Source organism: Diprion similis, chromosome 1 (assembly GCF_021155765.1).
Source record: "Diprion similis isolate iyDipSimi1 chromosome 1, iyDipSimi1.1, whole genome shotgun sequence".
Lineage (NCBI taxonomy): Eukaryota > Metazoa > Arthropoda > Insecta > Hymenoptera > Diprionidae > Diprion > Diprion similis.
The window spans coordinates 2,412,900-2,440,452 of record NC_060105.1 but is presented as its reverse complement, the minus strand read 5'-3'; the positions used below and the strand labels follow the sequence as shown (position 1 = coordinate 2,440,452).

Below are 27,553 nucleotides of genomic sequence, written 5' to 3'. Positions count from 1 at the left end.
GGAAATAATAATTGAAATGCTATAACCCGTTTCTTCATATATATATAACTTTAGATAAATGTAAAAAAAAACGTAGAATTCTCTTCTTTTTACAGAAACTTTCTTTTGACCTAAACAAACTTTTTAGCTAATGCCGTGATCGCCCTTTACCCAAGAGCCTGCTCAAGGCTGGAGAGAAATGCTATGGGACATGGTCTATAAAACCCATAATGGTTTAGAAAAGAAAAAAAAAAAAAAAGACCTGCAGCCACGGAGTACCTAAAGAATGAGGAGCGTAGCCTACATCGCAAAGGGATGAAAAAACATGTGACGTCGACTTACCGACGGTTGGTAAGATCACGCGCATGTATCGACTGCTGGTAAGCATTAGTCAAAGACATCAAAGAGTGCATGCAAGATGGGCAATCCCCTTTATTCGCGATGCTAGCTCACCAGAGATGAATAGGTTTAGCCTCCGCTAGTAATTCATTTGCCATGCCTGTACACCTTACTCTGTCAACGGTGTGTGAATCGAATCTTCAAGGGAAGGTCATAACGCCGGTAGAATTTTCATTCCGTCAATCTCGAGAACAAAACCTCGAACCGCCGTTCAGTAAAGTCTGATTAATTGGTCAATGTGACGGTAACAAGTAATTAATTTTCGCACCGCGATCAGCGTCCGATTTTGTTTAATCCAATCATTTTCAGTTTCGGGTTACGATACTCAACCTGTTTGAATGAGCTGCAGCACTGTAATTATCGTTGATACCTGGCGCGTGTTGCATCGTTTAAGTAATTTCCACTGAAAGAAAGGAAGAAAAAATGCCAGAATGCCAATTATATATTTCCCTTGCAATACTTTTCACGATACTCACGCAGTTCGTTTCCAGTCAGGTAAGCAATTCATCATTACCTGCAGTTATTATAATTCATTGTAACCTAAATTTCATCATGTTTCATATTTTTCAACTGTCAAAAACTCCTCGCAATTGACACATTTTTATAATTTTCTATTTACAGAAACCAAGTTTCACTTGCGGCGTCAAAGATTCAATACATTTGCACAAGTTTAACTTCACTGAGCTATCGAGCTCGGATATAACGATCTACGATCAGTCTGAGGGCGAAAATATAACTCTACGTCTTTGTTCGCCTCTGTCGCAAACCTGCGCTGGAAGTCACGATTACAGTATATGTTTGCGCAAGCAGGGAACAGAAGTAGGACTGGGTAAGCAATTCTTTTTAAACGTATGTAAGTCTATTCTTAGGAACTATGATCACAACACTGGTCACACGATTGAAGTTGTTGAAAATATTTAATACTATTTTAAGCACAGAAACTTTGCTCTCAAACTGTTGCTTTATAAAATTTGGTATAATGAAATAAATTTAGGTAATTTTATGACTCTCAATGTTTAAAAATTACCACAAGGTATGAAAGATGGCAAAACGCTTTAGAGTGAACTTGAAACAGCTTAAATCCGTTACCTCAATAAGCTTCTACGATTAAAGAAATATTTAACTGGTTACATTTTTACAGGAAAATTTCCTCCGTTGTTGGTGAACAATCATACATCAATGTTCAATTTCACGGGTGACCTGTGCAGCAATTCCAGAAATTATACAGTTTTGATTGTTATGAAATGCGACTATACCGCTATCGACACTACAAGTCCTCAACTAATTCCAAAAGTAGTTCTGCCTTCACACTCAAATAGTAAAATTAGTCTTCCCTGTCTGAAAGGTGTGTCATTATAAACCAGAGATAATTTACAGGGAAAAGATGATCAGTGCACAACATACTTTATATGGAATACTAAATGGGCTTGTAACGAAGCAGTAAAAGCAAATTGCACAGTTGTCGATGATCGTAACAATCTATACGATCTTAGTTCGCTAACAGCATATAAGAATAATTATGTCGTTGACATTGGTGGCAAGGGAAACTTGACAATGAATATCAATGTATGTCATTCGGTTATACATGAATCTGGATCAGAATGTTATGGAACAGCTGGAGCATGCTTAGAAGTACATTCGAACGACTCGAGTAATCCCAAGTAAGTAAAAGGCACTCCAAGATAACGTCCGTGAAGCATACTTTGATTTAACCAATTTAGTTGAAAACTTTTTTGCAAGATCTACTTGTTAATTACCTTAATTATGTACATTAACAGGTACATTAATTACGGTGAAGTAAATCACCCTCTCACCATTAACAATGGTAATTTGGAAATTGTATACACAAGCGGTCACTTATGCAAAGACGAAACAGAAGACTCACTTTGGACGATTATAACTTTCATCTGTGATCCTGAAGCTACTGAGGTATGTTCGGATTCAATTTTATTTTCAACGTGATGCGATACGTAGTAATATGATTATTAAAATACCACTATAAAAATGTTCGTTTGTTACAGCACACCGTGCCAGAGTATAAGAACAATACATCCTGCAAGTATGAATTTGTATGGAAAACATCTCTTGCCTGCAACAAAACGTACTTAAAACAAAATGCTGCAAAGTGCAAAGTAACAAATCCTCGGACAAAATTCACGTATGGCCAATTTTCATTTCCTTAGTTTATTGTTTAAGTTATGTTGTTCAATATAAACAAACTCTTACCTTAAACTTTTCTTCAGTTACAACTTGGAAGTGTTGATGAATAGTGATGTTACGACAAACACATCCGATGGTACTCAATATAAACTTCAAATATGTGGTTCACTCCGTGACAGTAAATGTCCAAAAGGAACAGGTAACTAGCACATGATGAATCATAAAAAATTTTGTAATGAAACAATTCAAGCTACTCAATATTTCGTCTGCAGATTAATTTATCATATAATTTACTTTCACTTTGTTTACTGCCACACAGGAGTGTGTAATACTAAAGACTCGATATCAGTTGGTATGGCTAATGGTAATCTTATGTGGCAACATGGCGGTCCTTATCTTAATTATACCAACGGAGCGATATGCGAAAACGGTCAAAACCATTATACTCTTATCGCATTCGTTTGTGGCGCTGAAGGTTCAACTGGTTCACCAATCATAGTAAAAAAAAATACGTGTTCTTTGATCATACACTGGTACACTAGCCTGGCATGTGAAAACAAGGTTAGTAAGAGATGCAGACCAATTTATTTCTATCGATAGTATCATAAAATACTTTCTTCTCACATTTCACCTATACTCAAATGCAGCTGACATGTGTTGAAAAGCAAACGAACTTACTTCCATTGATACAAACTTCGAAAAATTATGTGGCCAAGGGAATGGATACGGAGTTTCACATAAATATATGCCGTCCTATAGTTCCCACTCCAGGATTGGCCTGTCCACCTGGTAGCGCTGTTTGTCAAGCTGTACGTACCTCCGAAGGACAATATACCAATGAAACCGTGAGTACTGGAAATGCAGAAAAACAATGTGTCTGAACTATATTCAACAAGCATAATTCATTAGTTACATTAAGTGAAATATTTAGCACATATTTGGAAAGCATACAAGATATGAACTGATATATTGTGCTAATTTTTTAGCATTAAATTGAACAATGAACATATTTTACAGAGTCTAGGTTTTCCTGATGAAAAGACAGTTCTCCTTGACAATCAAAATGTTATTTTGAACTACACTCAGGGCTCGCCGTGCCCTGAAAATCCTCAGAAAAATTTATCTTCATCTTTCAAATTTTCTTGCAACTACAATGGTGATCACGTAAGTCTAAAACAGTAATTGATTCTTTTCGGCTTTCTCTCATACAGCTGAAAAAATATATTTACTCAAATATAATTAGTTTCAACTAGATAAATGAATAAGTAAAATATATTACGTTACAGGGATCACCAGAATTTGAAAATTACTCAAATTGTCACTTCAGTTTTATATGGAAAACCAATATTGTATGCGGCACGTTGATTGGAGTTTGGGTTCCACCATGTGTGGTCCAAGATGAAACTCACGTGAACAAAGTGGATCTATCTCTGCTATATCCAAAGCCAGTCCCGCGTGTAAGTGATGTAGTCCACATGTTTGAACGTTTGACTGAAAAATAGCGATGTTTATATCCAAATTTACGAAAAATAACAGTACTCACGCTTTGTATTCCAACAATAAAGACTCTACTAATATTTCAAAAATTTCAATGATTCCACAGATAGTGGCCGGAACAGGAAAGAACTACAGCATAAGCATTTGTGGCGGAAAGGATCATTGCAATGGGTCGGCAGTTTGTCAGGGTACAAATGGCTATGGTACTATCACCAATGTTATGTTTGACTACGACAATAAGGCGATAAAACTCCTGTATGGGAATGGTTCGAAATGTTCCAATAGTAAGTGAAATGAACGTTCGTTCAATATTTTAAAGCAGCCGGATTTGCTCCATGAATATCTAAATAACATCATAATTCATTAGATTATATACCTTTTATCAATTTTCAGAAGTCTATACATCGGAATTATCGTTGATCTGCAATGATAGCGTTGGAATTGACAATGGGCCGAAGCTGCTTTTGGTGAGTGAATCAATTATTGAATAACTGTTATCAGTACTAGGGTACATGAAGATCTTTCTACAAAAAAAAAACCTGGCAAACGAAATTTATTTTTTCTAAGAAAAACTAGGAAAAAGTTTAGAATATCTCTTTTCAGCTCGCTTATTGGCTAGCTAATATAAATTGAATGTTTTTGAACGGCCACGCCAGTTCCACTTCAATGATAACTTGATCGGTATGATTATTGCTGGAATCGTCCAAAATTACTCGAATGCACAAGCTACAAAACATCACGCCGAGATAAAAGTCGAATGTTTAAACCGCACTTGCACACAAAAATATTAATAGGGTCCGTACTATGCGAAGCAAGTTTTACGCGGAATCGGTTTTTTCATCACATTCAGTGAAGCGGGTAATACTTTCAGCGCAGTACGTTATCACCAATCATGCGAAAATGATTTCACGAATTCTTGTTTATACTGATTATCGTCAAACAGATTCGTTTATTCAATAATTATCGAATTCACGAGTACACATTTCGGTCTACGTATAAAATTATTCCCAATAAAAAATTATAACTAGTCTGTCACCCAATCTTTCAGTTCCGTATCAACTTAAAATTAATTCTATATACTTGCAATAATTAATATGTACAACAATCCGTAAATATTTTCACTTTGTGTGATGTCATAAATGATCGTCGATTTCAAACAAATCACAGTTTTTTTTTATTGCACGGCTCTGTGCTGAAATATTTAGGATACGTCTCATCACGAGTATAAAATTATCTTATATTATATCTGCTAGCGTATATCAGTGGAACATATTTTGATGATTATTTTTCAACTTGCTGTTACAATCAGTCAGTCTTAAATTAAATATTTACAATGGCGATTGAAAGTTTACGTTCTAATGCAGTTATGCGAGGTCGTTCATTCTTGAGCAAAGAAAATAAATTTTCTGCCCTAAGTCGTCAGTACTGGCTATACAGGTATATTATTATATTATCGTGCATTATATTCAAGTAGGTAAATATGGTTGAACGTGATCCACCATATTATTATTTGCATCTGAATATAATATTGTTTATGGTTTTTCATACACATAGGCATGTCGTAGAAATGGTTGAACAAATTTTAGGACCATGAGAGTTGACTATACGTGACTCAGTTGATCACTGTATATGCTTTTGATTATGCTACTACATTCACCAGATTCTAAAGAATCATGTCTTTTCCACCGATTATTTTCCCGTCTAAACTCTGTCTTTCCTGTGTTAAGTCAATCTGATTATTGGAAGCCTTGATATTGGCCGCCTCCTTCTTCAGACAATCTGTTATCACAACTTCACCCTTCGCACTGCCATTAGACATAAAAGTGTTTAGCGAGTTCGCTGGAGGAGTAGTAAGCGGAGATGGTGTATCCGTTGCTCCGGGCGGATGAACGAGTACATTTCTGTCCGGATTAAGTTGGAGGAGTTGCTGGTGCTTTCTCAATATGTTTTTTTCTCTCTGCGTCCTTCTGCTTTGTACATTTTCTTTACGAGGTCTTCCCCGCCTGTAATGAGGCATCGCGTAGACCAGCTTCTCCCAGAACCAAGGATCTCCCCACTTCACGTAAGTGTTCATTTTCAAATAGGCCCGTAGTTCCTCGTCCAACTGGTCGGTGGGCCCGATTTCGCCGTAAACGATGATAATGACTCTGCTCCTGCGCTCGGTGAGAGCCTGACGATGAGCTGCTTGGAACTCCAGTTTCCCCCACTCGCTTTTTACGTAATCTGGGGAGACTACGAGTATCGTGCGCCTTGATTCTTCGACGCTTCTCGTAATCTGCTCCGGTATAATTTCCCCGACATTCCAGTCACGGTAATGAACGCACAGTTTGAACGCGTCGGTGCCGTTTTCGAGCTTAGGGATCAGCTCTTCGTCGACGAACTTTTGATCCTGGTGAGCGTGGCTTATAAACGCGTCGTACTTTTTATTCTTGTCCACTGTCTCCTCTGGAAAAAGCTTGCCGAACAATCGATGGCTGTACAACCATATTTCTATTTGGAATTGGTACTTGAAGCACAACGCTGCAACAATGCCGAACAACAAACCGACCACCGCGACACTGACGCTGCCTGCTATAATTTTTCTGGTCGCCGACGGGCACAAATCGTCAGCCGTCAACGTTGAGAGAGTCTTCCCTCTATGGGCTGCATCCCCGCAAGACGTATTCAATATCTCCGGTAGTCTCCTCCCGTTATTCTGGATGAACTCTCGAAAACTGTTCGCCTCGCATTCGCAAATCCACGGATTTCGGTGGAGCGTCAACCTTTTCAGGGGCGTCGAATTCACAACAATTCCCAGAGCTGTCGTATTCATTCGTTTCATGTCGTTTCCGTCAAGCTCCAATACCTAGAAGAAGAACGTTGAGAAATTAATACGTGCCCGGAAATTATTACTCGAATAGACTTCGTGCATTGATTGCGAGCGATCTCTTAATTTGGCTCTGAATTCACCTGAAGTGTCGGAGGTACGCGAGTGGCCGAAAAACTGGATATGTTGTTGTGCGAAAGCAAAAGCGCCGTGATGTTCCCGTAACCTGATTTACCAAACGATGGCATCTCGGTCAAAAAGTTGCCCCTCAGATCAAGTTCGACGTTGCGACGCGTCAGATTCATCAATCCCCTTGGTGCTTCGCGAAGACCTCTGTGGGAGCAATTCACGATGATAGTATTATCATTTTCCCGTAACAGGCAATTGCACTCCTCCACGCACGTCAACGTGTGGCATTCGAAAGATTTGTATTTCAAATCTGCGACACGTGTTCCTGTCATATATTCCGGGCCACTGCACTTCAACTGGTCAGGTTTTATGTGGAACAGTTTTTGAACGTCTGGATGCATCTGTCCGTCCAAATATTCGAGAAAACTGTTCAAGCTGCAGTCACAGACAATTGGATTTTCATCCACTAATACAATTACAGTTCTATCGGCGGCGAGTTTTGTGTGTTGATAATTAACGAGTGCTGGAGCGAAGGATAAGTCGATTACTTTGATATTGTTATGTCTGATATCAAGTGTCAGTTTATCCGAAAAGAATTGCAAATCATCAGCCTGAAAATATAAGAAATACATAATCGAATGAATAATTTTCAATACCGCTTGAGATCGCTCATTCGTGGCTCGACAAACTGTTCCAAAAATACAGTCATCGTAAATATTTTTTTTTTTTTTAACACGAACGTTTCCTTCACGAAAAATTACTACCGACTTTGAAGTATATTAATTTAATTAATGAACACCATTGAATTAAATAGCTGTTTTACAGTCCAAAAATATGGTTTCACTTGCTGAGAACATATTGCAGTGAGTTTATGTGATATATTATCCGACTCAATGAACCTATTTACTAAAAGATAAAAATGTTGATCAGTCTTCATTTCGTAGATAATTTTTCGTGAGGTCGGCTTGCTGTTCGCGTCAGTTGAAACTCGAAAATATTTTAACAAAAATTATTCACATGTAAATTGCATGTATATTTTTCTACTCACTTTTATTTCGGAAAGCTGATTATATCTCAGGTCTATCTTGTTAAGTTTCGACAGTATGTACTGCCAGTCTGAGAAAATCTGCGCAATACTGTTATTGGCCAAGTATAGTTCAACTAAGTTTACACAACTATCGAAAGGTGAAAATTGGCCTGGAAACGTGTCATCAATCAGGGTGAGTTTATTATTCGATAATCGTCCAATTTTCAACGACGTTAGCGGCCCAAAGCTCTTTCGTTCAATGATCCGCATTCCGTTTGATTCCAAGTTCAAATTATCCAAAGCGCCAAGTCCCGAAAACAAATTTCTGCAATAATCGAAAATATACTTGATTATTTTATAACATTATTACGATTGCCTTACAGGTTGAAAGTAGATAATTTTCCTTATCTTGGCCTAGCTTTTCATCAGTTGTATATTTTCTAGCGATTGATTGAAAAGTATGAATATTACATGCATTTATGTAAGTGTAAATAATGATCACTCACTGAGTAATTTTGAATATGTTATTATTCTGCAACTCCAGCCTCTCAAGTTTTGCCATTGACTGGAATATGCGATCGGGAAGACTCGTTATCTTGTTCCAACTCAAGTTTAGACTTGTGAGATTGGTTAAATCCTTGAATATGTTTTTCGGAAGAGTAGACAACGAATTGTGATTTAAATCAAGAATTTTTATTGCCGAGCTATTTGAAAGTAAGTCTTCCGGTAAGCGCGTCAATTTACTGTATTGCAAGTATACGTCTTGTAGTCGAGGCAGGTTGCTTAAAAATCTGTTGGGTAACGTGATCAAAACAACTCGATTGAATGTCAAAGCTAACTTTGTCAAGTTGCGGTTTTCGGATAATAAATCTTCAGGCAGCGACGTAAAATAATTCCCCGAAATTTTCAAGTCGGTTAGGTTCGTCAGAGACTTGAAGACCTCCGGGCGAAGGGTCGTTAGGTTGTTATTATGCAAACCGAGGCTTCTTAGATCAGTCAAACCGACAAATGTGTATGGATCAATATCAGTCAAGCGATTACCCCAAAGATGCAACAACTTGAGCCGATTAAGACCAGAAAATAGCGATGGATTCATACGCGTCATCCTATTATTCCCGAGGTCCAGAGTCTGCAACTTTGATAAATTGCTGAAAAAATTTTTGGGCAGGTCTTCTATTTCATTTTGTCGTAACTCCAAAGTGATCAACTCCGGGAAATCATCCAATAAATCATCTGGAACCTGACGCAAATTATTCGAATTTAAACTTAATTCCTCTATTTTCGGAAATCCTGACAAATGACGGCGCTTCAAGATAGAGCTCAGATTTCTGTACGATTCAAATTTCAGCTTCTTTGTCGGTTGAACGCCAATCCTTTCAGTTATTTCGTGTAACGGCACTTCAGGTAGAAAACATGTCTGGAATCGAACCTCATTCACATCTTCAACTTCGCCAGTTGAATTTAATTTGAAAATTGACCAAGGTGGTTCACTGTTGCATAGTATTTCCACAGCATCCTTTGACCAGATATGAATATCAAATCTGGAATCCGCGGAGAATGACGGACAATTGAACTCGCATTTATCGGCATTATTCTGCTGAAAATAACAGCCCGACCCTCTATATTGGCATGGCTGTTGCATGCTTTGATGAATGCAGATCAGTAGCAACAGCAAAGACCACGTTAGTCCACTATTCTCCATCTTCTTCTCCATTTTTCGTATTTCGGTTCGAGTCTAGACTCTCTCGCCTCGCGTGTTCCTGAAAGAAAAGAAAAAAACAAGAATGACTCTAGCTCGGGATCCATTTTTCTGCATCTGGAATAAATTACTCAAGTACAAAATACTGTACTCGTAAAGCAAAGTTAAGCAAGTTCATATTGCATACACTTTTTGCACTCTACACGAATAAATTGTAAATCATTGGGACAGTCGTTTCTGAATAGCACGCAATTCGATCAACGTTATGCTGTCGAAGTTATTTACTTTTCTATATTGCGTTTAATAATTAGACAAGTCAAAATAACGAAGACAAATTGACGAACTCGTTATCTTATTGCTAACTAATCTAAAAATAAAATCGCCTGTTACATACTTAGCATCGAGATTCAAACTTCCCTCGAAGCGTCAAGTAAAGTAAAAAAATCGCAATTTTACGAGAAGATTGAAGATGAAAATGCGCACCTTATTTAAGAACAATATTGAAAACATTTCACCTAATCGTCACTGCTTTTCAAACATCATTTTCCATAAATCAAAGACAAATTTTACCGTCTGTTTATCAACAAATGTCCAACGTCTCCTAAACTCTTTCAAATTACACACAAAATTCTTCGATGATACATATTTTAAAGAGCCGCAAAAGATCCGCCTTGCAATTTCTAAACTGTATGCCCATTAACGTATATCGTACCAATTGCAAAATCGTTGCTCCACCTTCGCACCCTCATCGTAGATATATATTATAAAATATGGTTCTATACAGATTTGTATTTACAGACGCGCGAAAAAATGTTGTATTCGAATATTCGTCGACTCGTAAAAGGTGAGTGGCACTTCGGTCAAACCCGCCAGTGATCTTGTTGTCGTTATTACTTGGTGCTACGATGTTACACCTAACTTAACTTGACTGTATTCCGTACCTGCGCGGAACCGATTTAATCCCAAGTTCACAAATTTCGTACCTCCATCTTGATTTTGCGCCGCAAAAAAGAGGAACACCCAATTACGAGCCTATTCTCGAAGGTTTTCAAACCCGAGGCGATTATCTTAATGTCGTTTTTATGATTCTGAAGCATCGTGTAGTAAAATGATCGCCAAGTAGCATGCTTAGAAAATCCGACGCTTCGAATTCCGTCGCTTCGTTAATTCGTTGAACTTAATCCATGACTTCGAAAATATCACAATCAAAACCCCAATTTCTGTAAACATCGTTGACTAGTTTTTACAAAACTTCATATTGCAAATTTTCCATTAATTTAACTAGCCATTCGATACCATCGAGTCACTGCCTCACACGTAATTTTTATTAACAATTTTTTTTTTCTTTTTCTTCTATTTCATCGATTAGTTAGAACACCCGTACAAATACTATACCGGCCATTAACCGAACTTCGTATATCTGTTTGAATACTGTTTGTATCCACACCTATCCATACTCACATCGCCAAAGATGAGAATATCGATAGCAAATTATACGGCCGTTATGAAAAGAAAAAATAGCATGACAATAAAGTTTCCCTCATGGATGTTGACCGATAATTCGCACGTAGCATGCAAATCCACGCATCGGATAATACCAGTTAGCAAAGTAATGTGAAAAAAACAAGCTACAGCAACGGCAACTCCCATGAGAACGAGCAAAACTCGTTCCGCGCTTCCAAGGACGAAGCGATGCGGTTAAATAATATTCCGCTTCGTGTTTTGAGAACGTTTTTACGACTCGGTTAAAGTCTGTGTACAATATCTATGTATCTTTTTTTTTTTTTTTTTTTTTTTTTTTTTTCATCTACCCCACTTGGAATTGTTCCATTCGGTAATTTAACCCTCGGTTATATAACAAGGATGATAAAGAGTTACGACGAGATATATTTTTTTATTATCGTGTACATACATATTAGCACAGCCGTGTCTACGTTAAAGAAGGCATTAAATCAATTTGAATAACATTCAAACAACCGGTTATAACAATACCGTTAAATCACCTTCAAATCAGCCATTCGAATTCGGAGAAGAGTGTTACCCGGAGGCTTAATTGCGATGGTTACTGCTCCTGAGGTCAAATCGCAGGGCGCCTGAGCTGCGGCAACCAGTCTGACACCGCGCATTTCGAAAGACATCGGAACAAAAGAGAAAAAAAAAAATGGCGCACTCTAAAAATGAAAATTAACTAAACCGAATAACGCAAGAGCATAAATTAAAGAAAGGAAAAAAATTCTCCCGCGTTTTTCTGCGAGAGGGTAAAGTGAAAATCGCTTGTTTTTTCATACAGCTAGATATAATATAATCATGGGTATTTCACGGCATAAATGAGAGAACGAAAGGAGATAAATAAAGAGAGATGCACACACATGGTGTCACGATTAGCACGAAAAGGAAACGGGATGTGGGCATGCTGGCTGTGTACCCAACATCGCATTATACCGAGCGTTGATGACGTCACACGAAGAGCAACCATTACCGTATCGCTTTCTTAGATCATCCCATCATTATGTGTATTCGTTGAACAACCGAACACCCATAAATCTGTCAAAAATGTTATGCGCACGGATGCAGGTAGAGCGGAAAATGTAAGGATCGCTTACCTGGCGTCAAACAGGGCGGGGTCTAAGTCCTGCAGACATTTGAAGTCCGTGAGTAGTGTAAGGATCGATCCTCGATCCTCGAGTCAGAAATCCACCGCACGCATACGCGACGAAGGAAATTGTCACTGGTATGTGTGTTCGCACAAATCACAGTCACTGCGCAATCGTTAGAGTACGATACGTAATATTTAATAGCGATACGTACTCTTGGAAAAATTTAATACTTATCGCGACAATACAGCAGGAAGTTTAAACAGGATAAGGAAATTTGCAAACTCTGGGGATCTCGCCAGTGATCCAAGCACGCTGATTACGAATCGTCACAAACAGCTTGACACTTGTTCTCGACGCTGCGGTTGGCTACTTTCTATAACGGCTCATGGTAAACTGACTCTGACCAGCTATTCCACGGTCCGCTCTCCACGCATCCATACATACCGTATTCCAGTAAACGTGACGTTTCATTGGCTCGTCGAAACTTCGCCGAGCTACGGATCTAGGGGAAAGTGAGAGCAATTGAAAACAAGGGGTGGGGAGGACGTCGTGGTGTCATTCTTGAACCGAGGAAGAGGGAACAGAATCAAGTTTATGTACTTCTATGCTAATATATATACACTGTACACATCTCTCTGGGAGTGACAACGTCGATCATCGTCTTGTTGGAAATTTATGCATCATGATACACGCGGTTGATATGTAGATACACTTTTTATGAATAGGTACACGTCCGCATGAGCTAATTCTTCAATTGATAATTGGCCCCCCCCCCCCCCCCCTGTTTTTGCGAATCGCAGCCATGTTTCAACTGCATCTTGGTGGATACACTTCCTCGTCATCCGGCGTCCAGATTTTAAGCATTTTGTAGTTGATGAGTTCGGCGAATGTATTTTTTTAATCGAGATTACAGCTTACTTCTTACAAAAGACGGAAAATGATCGGGCAAAAAAAGATATCAGTCTAGGAATTAACACATTCTTTTCTTGATTTAATAGACGGACGAAATAATTACCTGAATTTCATTTACGAAGGTGATGAAATCTTCGCATCTGCTTAATCGCTTGGCTCATAGGAAAAGAACTGTTGCTGACGTATTTCGGGAATTTCAAACACTTTGCAGTATCGACGACACGTACGTGATTCCCGCGCTCTTGTAGCGCTGTTTACGCACTCTCTCAATGTCTCGGAGTGACAAGTCAATCTGATCGAGTAAAAAATCTCTGAGCCTCTGATTTTATTCACTCCAAGCTTTTGGAGTGGAGAAATTCACTCCTTTGTACAAGTTGTGCTTTTTTCATTCCAAGGAAATCTACAGAATACGAGCTTAACACGCATAATACGTAGAAAAGAATCTTGGCATTGCAGTGCAAAAAAAGATACGAGTAAAGAGTAATAATAAAGTTTTACCCACTCGTCAGAGTATCTGATCATGATCTGCAAATAGTTTATTCAAGTATAATATTTCGCCAACTTTGTGCCAACTTTCGAGAGCCGGCAACGTTTGAATTCATGAGCGAAACCGAATTTTCACCGCTCGAACGAACAGATGAATAGAAATAAATCGGCCAGTGATAGATTCAATGATTTCATCAGGATTTTATAACGGTACGATTTGCGGAGAGCAAGAAAATTCACGTCACGCCAACTGCGTCTGCATTGTGCTTACTACACGTGTATTCTCTTCCTCAGAGAAGGTTCCACTCCCAAGACATTGTCTCACGGACAGAACCGCCGCTGAATACTGACGAATGACTGTTACTCGCAAAATCGCATGTTTCTATTAGCCAAACGATTTTCCATAGCCAATGCCCTCTGGTGTTGGCAGTTATAATCTGTCCCAGATTTCCTGGATAATCGTTGAATGATTTGAAAATTTCCCGCATGCTCTCGTCAATTCAACTTCGTTTCGTCGTCTTTTCGACGAAATTTATTTACTGCACGCTTGAATTACGTGAAACTCGACATTATCTTTTTTTTTCGTGGTTTTTTGAGAACCTGGAAAACCAGTATTACCGATCACTGATCGGATACGTGTAACTGAGGATAGCTTAATCACATATTCACGTTCTCCAACATTGACCGCAAACGAATCTCGCTACGATGATCCGAAGATTTACATCTGCATGAAACTTCTATGAATTTCTGAATAGTTCATAGTTCACTGATCTAAAATCCTCGTAGAATAGTTTCAATATCATATATTCGTTAAATAATCTATTCTATCAGGCTACACGTAAGAATAATTATAAACTGCATAAACATTATTTTATAAACATACAAATCCGGTATTTTCTACAAACCACATCCTTGCGAAGCTGCTTGTCGACAGTTCTTAATTACGCATTATATATGCGCGTAGCGCACTGAGATGAATAATTTCTTTGTCTTTTTTCTAATGTTGAAATGTATCAGCGATACCTGTTAAACAAATTCGAACAGGAATTCATATTTTCTAGACAAGTACCTAATTACTAATTATAATTAAAAATTAGTTGAGTAGGGCTTATGGTGTGGACACGTGGCAAAAAAAAAATGACCTACTAAATGGTGGTCTTACTTCGAGTCGATGATATTTATAATTACGTCTACCGGTTTCATTCTGTCTCCTTTCTTCCGTTCTCATTATGATTTTTTTTTTTTAATTATTATTATTTTTTTTTTTTTTTTATTTGCCTCTTCGACGGTATGCTTTCCTTTCTGCGTTTCGGTTAGACTCTTATCAGCACAAACAATACAGCAAAACACGCAGGATGTGGGAGAATACAGTATCATAATTGTCAGCATACAATCTAAATGTGAACATCTAGTTAATTACTAGCAGAATTAATTATACTTGAAAACAATCACCTTACGAGACAATAAACTGACCTTAAAAAAAAATATGAATCAATCCTCTTTATACACCGTACACCAACTTTGCTATATATATGAAATATCCAAACTTTTTTCCCGATTTTCCTTGATGATAACCGCGTGTGTGGCAGATCATTCATGTTACGGTTACTGTGATTTAGAGGAATTTGCCACATCCTGTCATCATCAACCGTCAATCGTCTAGTATATACATTTCTCGTCGATCACAAGTTCTTGATCAAACATAGATATAATCTCCCGAATTCATCAGATTCACTCATTCAGAGGCAGAATGAAGCTCGCTAGATTTTATCACATCATATAAAATCCTGGCTATTGGTAAAAATTAAGACTCAACATCAAGCCGGTAAAACCAAAGAATCCCTAACATACTAATAAAAATTCTGGTATTCCCAGTGGCTCCCAGTCACAGTAGCGGTACCAGGTTTATTTTTCTTATTCCTCACGTTAATGATGATTGTTGCAAAGCGAGATGGGCGCCACAACTGGTTTCGCACACGACATCTTCACACGTCGCGTTATTCTATACGTACAGTGTATAATATGTATACACACATGTGTATCGAATGTATTTATAAACAGCCAGTGAAGATCGTGCTCTTAGGATATTTCTCGATCAGCATGCGAGCATATTATTTTCCCATATTCAATGGTAATCAATGTGCGATGTCACGTGTGTGACAACGAAATCTCTGGACTGTTGAATACGAGGTCGAATACATCCGAGTCGAATGACCTGCGGGCTTTGCTAGAAATCTATGTGGTCGGGATTTCCCCTTTAACTTTTGATACCTACGTGACTTACATGACGATTAACGACTGTGTTTGCATGGATTTGCAAAAACCAGCAAAAGCGAATTGTAGGGACGTATTGCGAAATCGATTTCGAATAGCTGAATATTAATTGATCTGTAAAATGAAGAAATGAGTGTTATTGTTATAAACGATTTGCTAGAACTTTCGTTAACATCATAATAATGGTAAAAAGGATCGTCTGTAATTTTTCTACCCGCATACCCGCTAGCACGTATACATACAGATAATTACGTGACGAAAACAAAGACTTGTGCTAAATATTTTGCCTTTAAAAAGTTGCCTTATGTTAACAAAACAGGAAAATAACATCCCAGTCTATGATAGTATAACTGAAAAAAAAAATATTACATGAATAGAACTAAATAGAGCAACAAAAGCAGGAAATGACAAATAAAGATAAGAAAGTCCAGCAGGACTGTGACGCAGAAATATTATGTGACTGTTGAAAAAACATGACAATTATTTTATGGCACGGAAGGGGAGAAAAAATTATTGTTTCGTCCATAGCGTGACTTTCCCCCAAACGCATGATTCGAACCTAATTAAATCTAATCTTATCTCGTAAAATTTATGCTGCAGGATGCCAACTGCATGGCATCTTTTGAGTGGCATACGAAAATCGCCTGTCCTTCAGAAGTTCCTGTGCTCAAGTCGGGGACTTCCAATGATCCTGTGTCTACAACTGAGACGACACCAGCCCGGGAATCGTTATGGGAAAGCGACGCAGCTATTCAAAGTAAGGACCAATAATGACGTTTAACGAATGTCGATACTGTCGACAGATTAGCTCTGGTCTAAATAAAAAAAAATTCATTTTTAAGCTTGGGCAATTGTCTCCGCGTTGTTCCTGGTCACCGTCGTCCTGATCGCGTGGTTCTACATGCGAAATCCTCGGTGGTGCTTCGATCTTCGGTATCGTATAAGTGCGATCACTGCTTCACGAAACCACAGCCGGGTCCAATATTCGAGGGTTCGTATCCCCATAGATAATAATATCATACACACAAAGTTAGCATAGTCATAGTTGTGTAGTTATTATTATTATTGTTATTACTATTATGTTATAATCATATATATTCTGTGTCGTACGTACGTTAATTGTGTTGTGTGTGTGTGTGTGTGGTAGAATCAATCATTGCATCGAAATTCCATTATCATGGGGGAAAGCTATCATGTGATTCTTTCGTTGAGGATTGGAAAAACCAGGGGTTTGCTTGATTTGCACTAAGCCGGGTCGATAATCGTCTTTTGTACCTTTGGCATCGCACTTAATTCAATTCCAAGAACATTTTCGTGTACCTGTTATACAATTGACACTTCTGGCATCGCCTGGGCATGCCTGAAATATTATATTTTAATCCTTCCTACAGCGCAGAGCGCAATTATAAGTTTAGTGTAACTGACTGGCTAGAATTTTAGCTTCGATTCATTCGTCTGGGTTTTCCTCTACGCCCGGTAATTGAAAGTGACGGCCCTGATTACTTGTGGTACCATTGTCCAAAGCCATAAACGTACGGTCACAAGCTGGGACAAACTGGCGTTATAATCTCCTTCTGAGAATAAATAGCAAATTTGTCAATCCGAATAAATGATAACGGCAATGAATTGTCCTTGTGTATCCGTATACATACACGTCACATGTCATTTACCGCGGACAAGGAATCCCGGTACAAAGACATAATGAAAATTGTATCGACTCGGTGTTGGGCTTGGATGAATTTTCATTCTGCAATAATTTTTGCTTGCAGGAGGAAGCTTGGTAGCGGTGATGGAATTCTGAAGCATTGTGTTTACCATTTTTCTTTACAATACGTTTTTTATTTTCTCAAACTCTCTGTATCGATTGGCTTTTAATTAACAGGTGTATCCTGATACCCGAGAGAATGACTATTGATCTAACGACGCCAAAAAGCTATAGAAAAGAAAGAAAAAAAAAAAAAAAAAGAAATTTATAACTTGCAACATTATTTTGTTAAATAACTGCAAAATATCAATGTCTTGTTAGTCTTATATTTATATATGTATATATATATATATATATATCTTATATATAAGTATACACACATATATGTATACTTACTATTCGATACTCACGGTGTTTCTTCCTTCATTGCCGTATTTTTCTACCATGAAACGCTAACCGGGAAATTCTAAGTTAAACCGCCTGTATTCATTCTTCGTGTATTACGTTTTTTTTTTTTATTGTTTCTGCACTTTTTCAACTTTTCAACGCTTCATATAATATATAAGTTTACTAGAAGAATAATGGTCTGTTCACCTCATCCAGTATTATCTATCACTAGATGTTAATAAACTTTGTACTTGCTTGTGAATATTTTATGCATTGCGATAATAATTTATATTTCCCTGTTATTATTTTCGTCGGTGAAGCAAGAGTAATGTAACATTTATCAGTAAGTCACTATTATCGTTATTTTAGTCCCCCCCCCCCCCCCCCCCCCCCCCCCGCCACTTTTGTTAGACACTTGAAGTGACTAAATAAAGCTAACAAGTATAATTATTATGTGTTTTTATTAAAAACCCTGTTCGCTTGAAAAAAAAATTTAAACAATTTTGTTTTTACTTTTTAGAATTTCGTAAACGAGATAACCCCGCACATTTTTTTTTTTTTTTCTTCTTTTTTTTTCAACAGTTCAAGATTCGTCGATCGCTAAGAACAAGTATTAATTTTCTTTAATATTTTTTCATTCACATCATTACACTACGTTATTAAAACACTGATGTTAGAAAATGAATTTAAATCCAAAGTATCGGGACGAGAGATAAGCATGAAATATTCTTACTGCAATGATTTCAAACATTTGATTTTCCATTGTAGGTAAACACAACAGAAGAGGCTCATTTATTATTGGATACATCAGATCCATGCGGAGATGGGCAAATTGATAGCGACGATGAGCTGTTGGGTGTCTAGTCCTAGAGTATCAAATGAGAAAAAAGAAATATAATATTTTATAGTTTTCTTAGGATTACCAAATAACTGAAGATATTCTGTGTATATACATGAAACGATTCGTTGTCTTTCCTGATTGGAACAAAAAAAAAAAAAAGAAAAAAAAATCATATTTCAAAACGTGTATTTATAATAATTTAAACCTTAGTTGTACGATACTTTTGTAGATCTCATAATTTTTATAGCATTACGAAGATAATGTGAAATGAATGTTATTTAAGAAACTTAAATGTATACAACTCAAAACTGTGTTTTTCAAAGAATTTTTATTTATTTTTATTACCTTTGTTTGCGGCATGTCAAAATACCGCGAATCTGTACTAATGAGGAAACTTGCTAAAAATATTATCAACTTTTGTACGTTAGACTGAAATTCTGCATTTATATACTACATATAGCGTATATAGCATATGCAATATGTAAATGTGTTGTATTATATTAAATTTATGTAAGCTAATAATTTTATAATAAATGTACAAAAATGCGCTTGTGTAAAATAAATATAATATTCATTGATGAAATGTGCAATGTACCATATAATGTTTTTCGTGCATTCAATATTTTCAATACTAATAAAAAAAAAATTTCCATACCATTATCAACAATAATTCAACAAAAGAAAAAGATATCAACGTAATAAATTGGGGAAGAGGTATTTAGTAGGTATTACAGAGTACCATTTTGCTAACTTTGTGTAGCACATACATTCATTTATTATACTTAGATTGTTCATAGCTTATTAATATTCTTCTATTTTTTTTTTTTTTCTTTCTTTCTTTCTTTTCGTTATCTTAAATTTTATTTTATTTATTATTATTCTTTTTTTTTTCCCCTTCTTTTTTAAATTTTATTCTGTTTTGCAACGAAAATGAAATATTTAATCATTACAGTTTTTCATCCAATTAACAAATGCATTTTCGCCAATCTGCCGGCCATGTATCATTCATGCTCCAGCCCGGACACGATGCATGAACAATTGAGCCCCATATTCGGCAGATTAGGGAAGGGAGGCCGTTCATCATCCGGATATGAGGGTCTCCCTTTAAATTTTTCACGTTTTAGTAATTAGTTTTCAATGAGAATTTTTTTTTTCCTTTTTTTTTAAAAGGTATGGTTTTTTTTTTTTTTTTTTTTTTTCTTTTAGTCGCATTTTTTTCCTCCCTTTCTTTCCTTTCATTTATATTTCAAGACATCCAGAAGGGATTCGAGTCTACGGGATTAGTTGACTAGATGCAAAGAGCGCGTTCCTACAAGCGCTTCAATAACACGGACTAGATTCTGGATGTCGTTCGATTTTTCTTTTACTTTAATTTTTTTTTTTCTTCTCTTCTCTCTGCTTTAATTTTTTCTTCCCCCTCATTTTCGTTTCCCAATTTTTATCAGCTTTCAATGTACAACATTCATCGAAAGCATGTCATTCGACCACCCGAGCGTCGCAGCACAGTTCAAGTGAGTCCCTTCTACTTTATTAATTACTGTTTCGTTGAAACTTTCGCAGTCCTTCAACCACATAATTATATATATATATATATATACTATGTATACATATATATTTTATCTCACGTGTTCCTTTGCCTATCGATTATAACGCTATCTCAAAACCTTCTCTTTATCCACTACCATTATATATTATATACATCTGTTTGGCACCAGAATTGTCCTTCCGATCTGGATGATGCCAACACGCATCCATTTCAATCGAAACCTGCAAACACATCGGCCTTTTTTGTTTCAACACGCTTTCGCCCATCTCAACAAATCACTGAATTTATAGTCCCATTGGTACTCGCTCTTTGAATTGATCCACTATACCTGTGCTGCAGAACTTGCTCAGGGGTACAAAACAATTGTCGTATATTCATATTACCGTAGTAAATTTTTTAGTAATCGAATAGATATAATACCGTAACAAGTTCTTCAACGGTAAAATAAGATTATTAACTTTTGAATTATTTTTTCTTTTCTTGTGTTAATTTTTTTTTTTGTTTTTTTCCCTCTTTCTTCTTTTCTTTGGCATAGGTTTTATAAATGTACATGGTGGTTTTGCCACATTATAGTGGAATGTGTTGTCTACCATAAAAGACTCGCGCAAACTTCTCAATTATTATTTATATACTTGGTAATTCGCAAGAGTCAGATGTTTGGACATTGCCAAGACGCCTCGTCACCATCCTCGTTTAGATAGTTTGTACGCTGAGCTAATATAAAGTTTTAAGAGACGAATTGGCAAAAAGAAGCTGTGCCCGTATTCAGCCCTACCGAAATTACATAATTTTTTTTTTTTTTTTTTTTTTTTAATCATTTAATTTACTTATTTAAAATTAACTTTTTTTTTTTTTTTTTACCTCCCTCTTGGTTTAAATTTATTATTCACGTTTTCTAGGAAACTCTGACTGCAACTGGTTTTATATATATATATATAAATTCCAGACTGCCCGGCAGTCAGATTGACAACAATCACAAAATTAAAATCGTAATACTAATACAATATTATGTAAATATATATGTGTATATATATATAAATATATACATAATAATATATATATATATATATATATATATATATATAGATATATTAATATTTAGTTTGTAAATATTTCATATAATAATATATTAATAACAACTGACTCTTTTTTTTCTTTTTTTTTAATTTTTATGTGTTTGCTGCATCCCGACACACGTATTTGCGTGCCTTCACACTGCGATAGCTTGGTAAAATACCATACGAAACGTAATATACATTACAGTTTACTTTTTTTTTCAACTAACAAACTATATATACATATATACATACATACATATATACATGCATATATATATATATATATGTGTGTATGTATATATATGTATGTACATAAACATAAATGCAAATTAATGTTGAAAGCAGTAAGCTTTGTGACGCTTCTCAATTGAATACTGGTTAACATTTTGTAATAACATTATTAAGTACGATCTATTCGTAATCTTACTAAAAAAATATTTATCGATAAAATACATACGGCACTATGATTTAACATTTAAAAATGAGATCTATTTCACTTCTAATAACGCGTGAACAGAAATTAACTAGCACTGAATTTTCATCGAATTTCATCGTGGGCGTGTTCACTTGAAAATTCTTATCTATTATTTCATGTCTCTTATTTCTTGCAGCATTAAAGATGTGTTCGTAACTGCGTTTATGTTTAATATTTATACATATCTCATGTATATATATATATATATATGTGTGTGTGTGTGTGTGTGTGTGCGCGTGTGTTTGCGTGTGTGTGTTTGTGTTATTAAGTACTTATGCGTGTAGTTTAATAATAGCGTAACCGTTTTTTGACGACAGCACGTATCGAGGCCGTTCATCGGATCACAATTGAATTTGCGATCGATTTTATTTATTTATGTATGTATGTATACGTATGTTAATATATAGCGAAATAATACTCGTTGGCGTTCCAGCTCCGTGGGGTATGATAAAGAAGCGTTGATTCAGAAGACCTCGGAATCCGGATCGTTCGATGGTCCGGCTTGAAGTGCTAACTGCATGCTGGGCTCTGTATTTCGCCGCTTCATTTTACTCTTCACCTTCTTCAGCATCGTGGCCTAGGAAGGGATAGGATCAGGAGGATGCACAAAGGAACGAACGATCGATAACAATTGTCAATGCCAATGTCGAAGAGAATATAGCGGTTTCGTTCACAACACCAGAACTGATAATTATATGCAATAATAATGATAGTGATAATAATAACAATAACAATAATAATAATAATGTGTTTGAAGAAGAAAAAAAGTAAGAGAAAAAAAAAACGTAATTATGACGACGATAATAATAATAATAGTAATTCGACAAATGTATATATATATATATGTATATAAACGAATTGTCGAGAAGAAATGAAATAAATTTACATAGTAAAGCTAAATATATGTATACTAATTGGAAGAATGCATGGCTAATCGATAAAATACGGAAAGCATAAACTGCAATGGGCAATTGGTAAGATTCGGATGTGGATTCGAGTGAAAGGGTTGCATGCGCCGAGGAACAATCTTCGTACGAGAGGTCTGTCTGCCGTTTTTATCAGTGGGATCACTCCGAAACTCCCCTCTCGTGCATCGCGCGTATTATTATTAATATATTATACGCACGGAGGAGTCTAGGTAGGGATCGCGCACCTTACAACGAATGATCAAACAACTGACTAGTTGCAAGCTGCAGAATGGTTGATTTACTCGTCCGTGCTCTTGCCCCCCTCCCCATTAGCAGGTAGAATCGACGGTTCGGTATTCCGACGCTTGATCTTATTTTTCTTCAACATGGTTGCCTGAAGTGAACAAAGGAACAAGGAGACATTAGTAGAGTGCGATTAGGGGAGGAATGCATGCGCTGACGGACATCAGCAGTTAGCTAATGCTTATCGCGGAGGTCATGAGCATGATAGCGTTACACGATATAATATAAATAACAAAACTACTAGCTAAATACATATACAGAATACCTATACGATAATATTCAAAATTCACGTGCCACAAGTACTTAATACGTCGAATGACGATGACGATGATGGTCATGATGGTGATGGTGATGATGACGATGACGATGATCATGATCGTGATAGATCACCCCAGCATACCATTTCACTTTATGAACCCTACAAAACGAACTGCCAAACCGACAACTTAATGCTCGGAAAATAATATACGACATATAGAGTATAAATATGCGCCAAAGTCTCGCAATCCTTGCTCGTGAATGATGTTCATTTTGTAATGTTCAACCATGGAATGTTGAGGCTGCAATGAATCTCAATTCGGTTTACCTTCAACGCAGACTTCAGGACTACAACATCGCCTGGACTCTGAACCCAGGGTTCTCCGTCTACCTGAACTGGCAAGTCTGAGTGTAGATGAATTTTTATATGTCCACCCTGAGCATAACATTATCAAATTTTTAAAACCATACCAACACCGTACTACCCAGCTATGTCAACGTTATCCTATAAATTTGTGAAAACAGCAGCACTTTCAATGCTCAAGATACTCGATTGATCATTATCGACAGATTCGTAACTGCCATAACGTTAATTCATCTTACTTGAGCTATTCTCATAGCGGAGCGAAGACCAGACTGTATTTGTCCTAGGTGTACCACACCTGTGACTCCGACTACTTCCAACACCCCGTCCCAATGATTTGGTTTGTTGAACTGATCCTCTTTCTCCGGACCCCACGGATTAGCGCCAGAGCCCCAACTATTTATTTTACAAGCGTCATGAGTACAAGGAATTACTTTTACTGAATCAATGAATGAGTTATAACTGATAACAGCAGTCTGTGATACCTCAAAATATTCAGTATAATGATGCCCTCGACCTGCGGTAATTCTACTAATTTTCCATCGACTTCTAACCGTATTTGCTTGTGCAAGTCTTTACAGAGCTTCTGACCGACCATCTTGCGCAATCCCATTCTAACGTATACTCCCTTGTTGTGGAATCGACTATTGAACTTGTTTGGATTTTCTTCCCTCGCATTGTGAAAGGCCAAACATAGATCCGCGTCGATTCCAATGCCAAAATAATTGTTCATCACATATATTTGGGTATTATCTTCGCTCGTCGAACCAGCAACTGTAAGTCAATGATTTTTCTCTCTTTACAATCACGGCTCTGGTGATTCTCCGATCGTTTATCATTAGGTAGAAATCGTCGTTACATCCATACCTGCGGCATTGGGAACTTGCTGAGATTTGTCCTCTTTGTCTTCAGGGTGGAAAACCACCGTCCATCGATCCAACTTTATTTCCTCGGCATCGATGATGTCCCGCAATAAACTTAGCGGATCTTCTCCACCCGTGTAACCGGAACCCCAGCGCAAAACTCTTGCCAAATCGTTGCCAGTTCCCAAAGGAACAATTGCGCAAGCCGGAGAAGAACACTCACTATCCTGGCCAACGTTGTCAAGACATTGCAATACCCAGCCAATTGTTCCATCCCCTCCACACACAAGAATCTTGTAATTTCTTATATGCCGAAAAACGTACAGTCTGTAAGATAATGTAAAAATCAAACGATAGCACCATGGAACATACTTCCAATCGGCATGGGTTCACGTTCAATTCTTATTACGAGAGAGGTTTCACTCACCCAGGAAGTGGGCCTCCGTTATCCAGATCGAACACTTGGTACGGATTCAAAAGCTTTCGAAAACTGGAAATTAATTCCAGACCCTGACATCCGCCGGACTTGACATTCACGAATACAAGTAGAGGCTGAACACCAGGTGGTACCATACTCGGCTCGATACTGGGCAGAAGCATTACTGTGAAGAGTGAGAGGTAAGCCGGTTAGTTGAATTATTTTGAACAATAAGAGTCCATTTGTAACCGGTGAAAATCCCGTTGCATAAATTTTTACCTAAAAGGTGTTTGTCTTCGTATTTTGATTCACGTAATGTGTACAATGCCTTTACAGCCTTGTTTGAATCCTCGTATATAATCACCATTGATCCATACTCGTAATAAATTGGGCCAATGGATGAGAATTTGTTTTCTGTAAATTTTCAACGCCAATCGTTACCGTTAAGCACAGTATTTCATACGAATCGGTAAAGTATGGCGCGTAATGAAACAAAGTGAAACGAACCTTTGCCCAAGAACTCCGTCAACATATTCTCATAATTACGCTCTGAAAGATTGGGTGGAAGATTGCCGACAAATAACGCGAGATTCGGCCCGTGAGGGTCTTGTTTTAACTGAAGGTAAAATCTCATCAATTCCATTTGACGGATCGAGTCCTTTCCAAGCAGCTTTACGATGTCCCAGGGTTTCTCGTTCCAGGATAGTACTCGTTCCGTAACTACTTGAAATTATAGTTGATTTATCGTTGTTTAATTCCGTTAAAACGGTAAATAATCAGCCTCGCGTTACGTTATCGTACCTTGTATTATAACAGGTACAACAAAATATTGAAAACTCACCACCGCGGTCCAGTAAAATCTCACTACAGCGATATTCCTCGCATTTGAAATTTTCAAGTCCAAACCGAAGAAGGGCCTCACGGATAAGATCAGCTACGGTACTTCCTTCGTCAACGGGGACGTTGCAGAATGCTTCGGACACCTGAAGTTTACCTGGATAGACTCGTACTTCGCCACACTCGTTGTCCCTGTGTATATATAGAGAAAAATCGTAAAACTTGTCACGCTTGATTGAAGGGTATGGAAGTAAGTAAAAAAAACTATTCAGCTAGGAGCTTACTTAAAACGCAGAAAGACAGCCGGACGCTTGCCTTCCTTCCGCTGTAAGTTATTAATCGGTGTTGGATCGCATAAACGAGCTTCGTCGGCGGCGTACAAGTCAGTTAGGTAAAAGTTTTCTGTGAGAAAAGAAGAGAATTTTCCCAGTACGATGACAACAAGAAAATATGTGTAGTTGATCGGTAAACGAAATATACCAGGGCGTTCAACGTACTCAGATCTTTCGTTATGTGGAATGCTCTTAGAGCTATAGTGAGGACCTGGTCGATACTGGCTTGACGAGGCACGTTGATAACTCGAAATATCCGACGCCTCGCAGAAATATTGCCATCGTAAACTTTGATCATCTCTGTAATGGCACATGGTAGATGTATGACCAGGGGGTTGAAAAGGTGCTTCTTGAAGGAGCCTACGCATGCAGACATTGGATAACTTGAAATACCTTCGTCTCTGTCGTCCTTCTCTTTCTGGGGCCTGGAATCCCGGCTGTGAGCACCGCTTTGCTGTGCCGGTTCATCATTGTCTCGATTCCGAGCGTCTCCGCTGCTGAATTCCTCTGAAATATTACGTGCTGTAAAAATAAACAAACGATAAAATATAGTCAACATTCAATATCGGTAAATGAGGAACAATTTTCAAAACTCACTCGCTCGGTAGGCTGATTTGAAAATTTTGTTATTCTACCAAAAATTCGCAGTGATACACAATGCAAGGACGCGAAAACTCGGAAGATAGACGAAAAACTGAAATATTTCAAACAGTCGAATCTTGCGTTACGCTGCATCTTTTTACCTTCACCTTTCCACATATCGAGCATTTATTACCCAACGATCGTAACGTACGTCAATGTCGATAGAAAAGCCTGCCATTCAAACTCGTCAATATATGAGCAAGCTCATTTTTTAGAGTCTGAAAATATGGCAAGATTCTTCAAAAGTACAGATATCATTGGAATGAGTGAAATTTCTTAAAAATTTTCTTACTTTTTTCGTCTCAGACTTTTCTGTAATTAATTATCCCTGATTATGTTTGAAATTGAATGTTTGGCGAGGCCTGAGTCCTAATTATTTTCTTAATTACAGATGCAGCACACGTTTCACCGATATGCAAGAAAATATTACCAGCCTCTTCTACACAATTTTAGTTTTCTGTCTTCCCTCTTAATTGGCTACAACACTTCTTACGACTAAACGTACACGATGGTTTTTGAAGCACAGGAGGATACAGCAGTACAAGGATTATGCAGATTATTGCAATCCGTTGTGATGCTCGATTGCTGAGGATTCGTCACAAGCATCGTAGAATCTTCACGCGATATCCAGCTAGCGTTATAGGTACAAAG

General features: G+C 37.3%; 4 protein-coding genes across 16 annotated transcripts in view; 1 reads left to right on the top strand and 3 right to left on the bottom strand.

The window, feature by feature from the left end:
- Nucleotides 1–509: 509 nt before the first annotated feature.
- On the top strand, nucleotides 510–18,923 carry LOC124405280 (cation-independent mannose-6-phosphate receptor). Of its 2 annotated transcripts, XM_046880065.1 has the most exons (17): nucleotides 510–629; nucleotides 688–873; nucleotides 1,000–1,207; nucleotides 1,520–1,671; nucleotides 1,756–2,039; nucleotides 2,157–2,307; nucleotides 2,400–2,536; nucleotides 2,622–2,737; nucleotides 2,858–3,099; nucleotides 3,186–3,383; nucleotides 3,556–3,702; nucleotides 3,825–3,995; nucleotides 4,142–4,319; nucleotides 4,429–4,502; nucleotides 16,566–16,722; nucleotides 16,808–16,956; nucleotides 18,826–18,923. In XM_046880065.1, exons 2-17 carry the CDS (start codon nucleotides 802–804, stop codon nucleotides 18,919–18,921), a joined length of 2,532 nt encoding a protein of 843 aa, XP_046736021.1. In that variant the 5' UTR covers nucleotides 510–629; nucleotides 688–801; the 3' UTR covers nucleotides 18,922–18,923. The 2 variants fall into 2 exon arrangements, with proteins under 2 accessions (XP_046736021.1, XP_046736027.1); XM_046880071.1 differs by lacking the exons at nucleotides 510–629; nucleotides 18,826–18,923 and adding an exon at nucleotides 17,735–17,890 and having other exon boundaries at nucleotides 672–873.
- LOC124405205 (protein toll-like) lies at nucleotides 5,108–12,591 on the bottom strand. Its single transcript, XM_046879907.1, has 5 exons — nucleotides 12,300–12,591; nucleotides 8,504–9,757; nucleotides 8,019–8,322; nucleotides 6,985–7,581; nucleotides 5,108–6,880 (listed from the first exon to the last, which is right to left on the bottom strand). Exons 2-5 carry the CDS (start codon nucleotides 9,709–9,711, stop codon nucleotides 5,699–5,701), a joined length of 3,291 nt encoding a protein of 1,096 aa, XP_046735863.1. The 5' UTR covers nucleotides 9,712–9,757; nucleotides 12,300–12,591; the 3' UTR covers nucleotides 5,108–5,698.
- An 880-nt stretch (nucleotides 18,924–19,803) lies between the features above and the next one.
- Nucleotides 19,804–27,553, bottom strand: part of LOC124405227 (diacylglycerol kinase theta) — a 20,329-nt gene continuing 12,579 nt past the window's right edge. For 3 of the 12 annotated variants that reach the window (XM_046879946.1, XM_046879974.1, XM_046879983.1), the window contains 12 exons: nucleotides 26,654–26,782; nucleotides 26,426–26,560; nucleotides 26,213–26,330; nucleotides 25,933–26,120; nucleotides 25,599–25,814; nucleotides 25,371–25,505; nucleotides 25,101–25,275; nucleotides 24,678–25,000; nucleotides 24,296–24,584; nucleotides 24,050–24,206; nucleotides 23,775–23,882; nucleotides 22,243–22,554 (listed from right to left, as the gene is read on the bottom strand). In XM_046879946.1, coding sequence (XP_046735902.1) covers nucleotides 22,441–22,554; nucleotides 23,775–23,882; nucleotides 24,050–24,206; nucleotides 24,296–24,584; nucleotides 24,678–25,000; nucleotides 25,101–25,275; nucleotides 25,371–25,505; nucleotides 25,599–25,814; nucleotides 25,933–26,120; nucleotides 26,213–26,330; nucleotides 26,426–26,560; nucleotides 26,654–26,782 — 2,087 coding nt within the window. In that variant the 3' untranslated portion in view covers nucleotides 22,243–22,440. Of the gene's footprint in view, nucleotides 20,519–22,242; nucleotides 22,555–23,095; nucleotides 23,280–23,774; nucleotides 23,883–24,049; nucleotides 24,207–24,295; nucleotides 24,585–24,677; nucleotides 25,001–25,100; nucleotides 25,276–25,370; nucleotides 25,506–25,598; nucleotides 25,815–25,932; nucleotides 26,121–26,212; nucleotides 26,331–26,425; nucleotides 26,561–26,653; nucleotides 26,783–27,553 lie in introns of those variants that run through there. The other 9 variants (XM_046879953.1, XM_046880022.1, XM_046880000.1 and 6 more) reach the window with 5 other exon arrangements.
- LOC124405297 (AP-1 complex subunit sigma-2) overlaps nucleotides 26,189–27,553 on the bottom strand; it is a 26,149-nt gene continuing 24,784 nt past the window's right edge. The window contains exon 7 of the transcript XR_006929089.1: nucleotides 26,189–26,200. The gene's annotated coding sequence lies outside the window, so the exon portion shown is untranslated. The remainder of the gene's footprint in view (nucleotides 26,201–27,553) is intronic.

What these genes read in the sequence shown, in the direction of transcription:
- LOC124405205 (XM_046879907.1), bottom strand. Translation starts at nt 9,711, where the DNA reads ATGGAGAAGAAGATGGAGAATAGTGGACTAACGTGGTCTTTGCTGTTG. An exon ending in ATCAGCTTTCCGAAATAAAA is followed by an intron (nt 7,582 to 8,018) that starts GTGAGTAGAAAA and finishes TTATATTTTCAG; the next exon opens with GCTGATGATTTGCAATTCTT. An exon ending in GCGTACCTCCGACACTTCAG is followed by an intron (nt 6,881 to 6,984) that starts GTGAATTCAGAG and finishes TTCTTCTTCTAG; the next exon opens with GTATTGGAGCTTGACGGAAA.
- LOC124405280 (XM_046880065.1), top strand. Translation starts at nt 802, where the DNA reads ATGCCAGAATGCCAATTATATATTTCCCTTGCAATACTTTTCACGATA. An exon ending in TGGTTCGAAATGTTCCAATA is followed by an intron (nt 4,320 to 4,428) that starts GTAAGTGAAATG and finishes ATCAATTTTCAG; the next exon opens with AAGTCTATACATCGGAATTA. An exon ending in ATGGGCCGAAGCTGCTTTTG is followed by an intron (nt 4,503 to 16,565) that starts GTGAGTGAATCA and finishes TTTATGCTGCAG; the next exon opens with GATGCCAACTGCATGGCATC.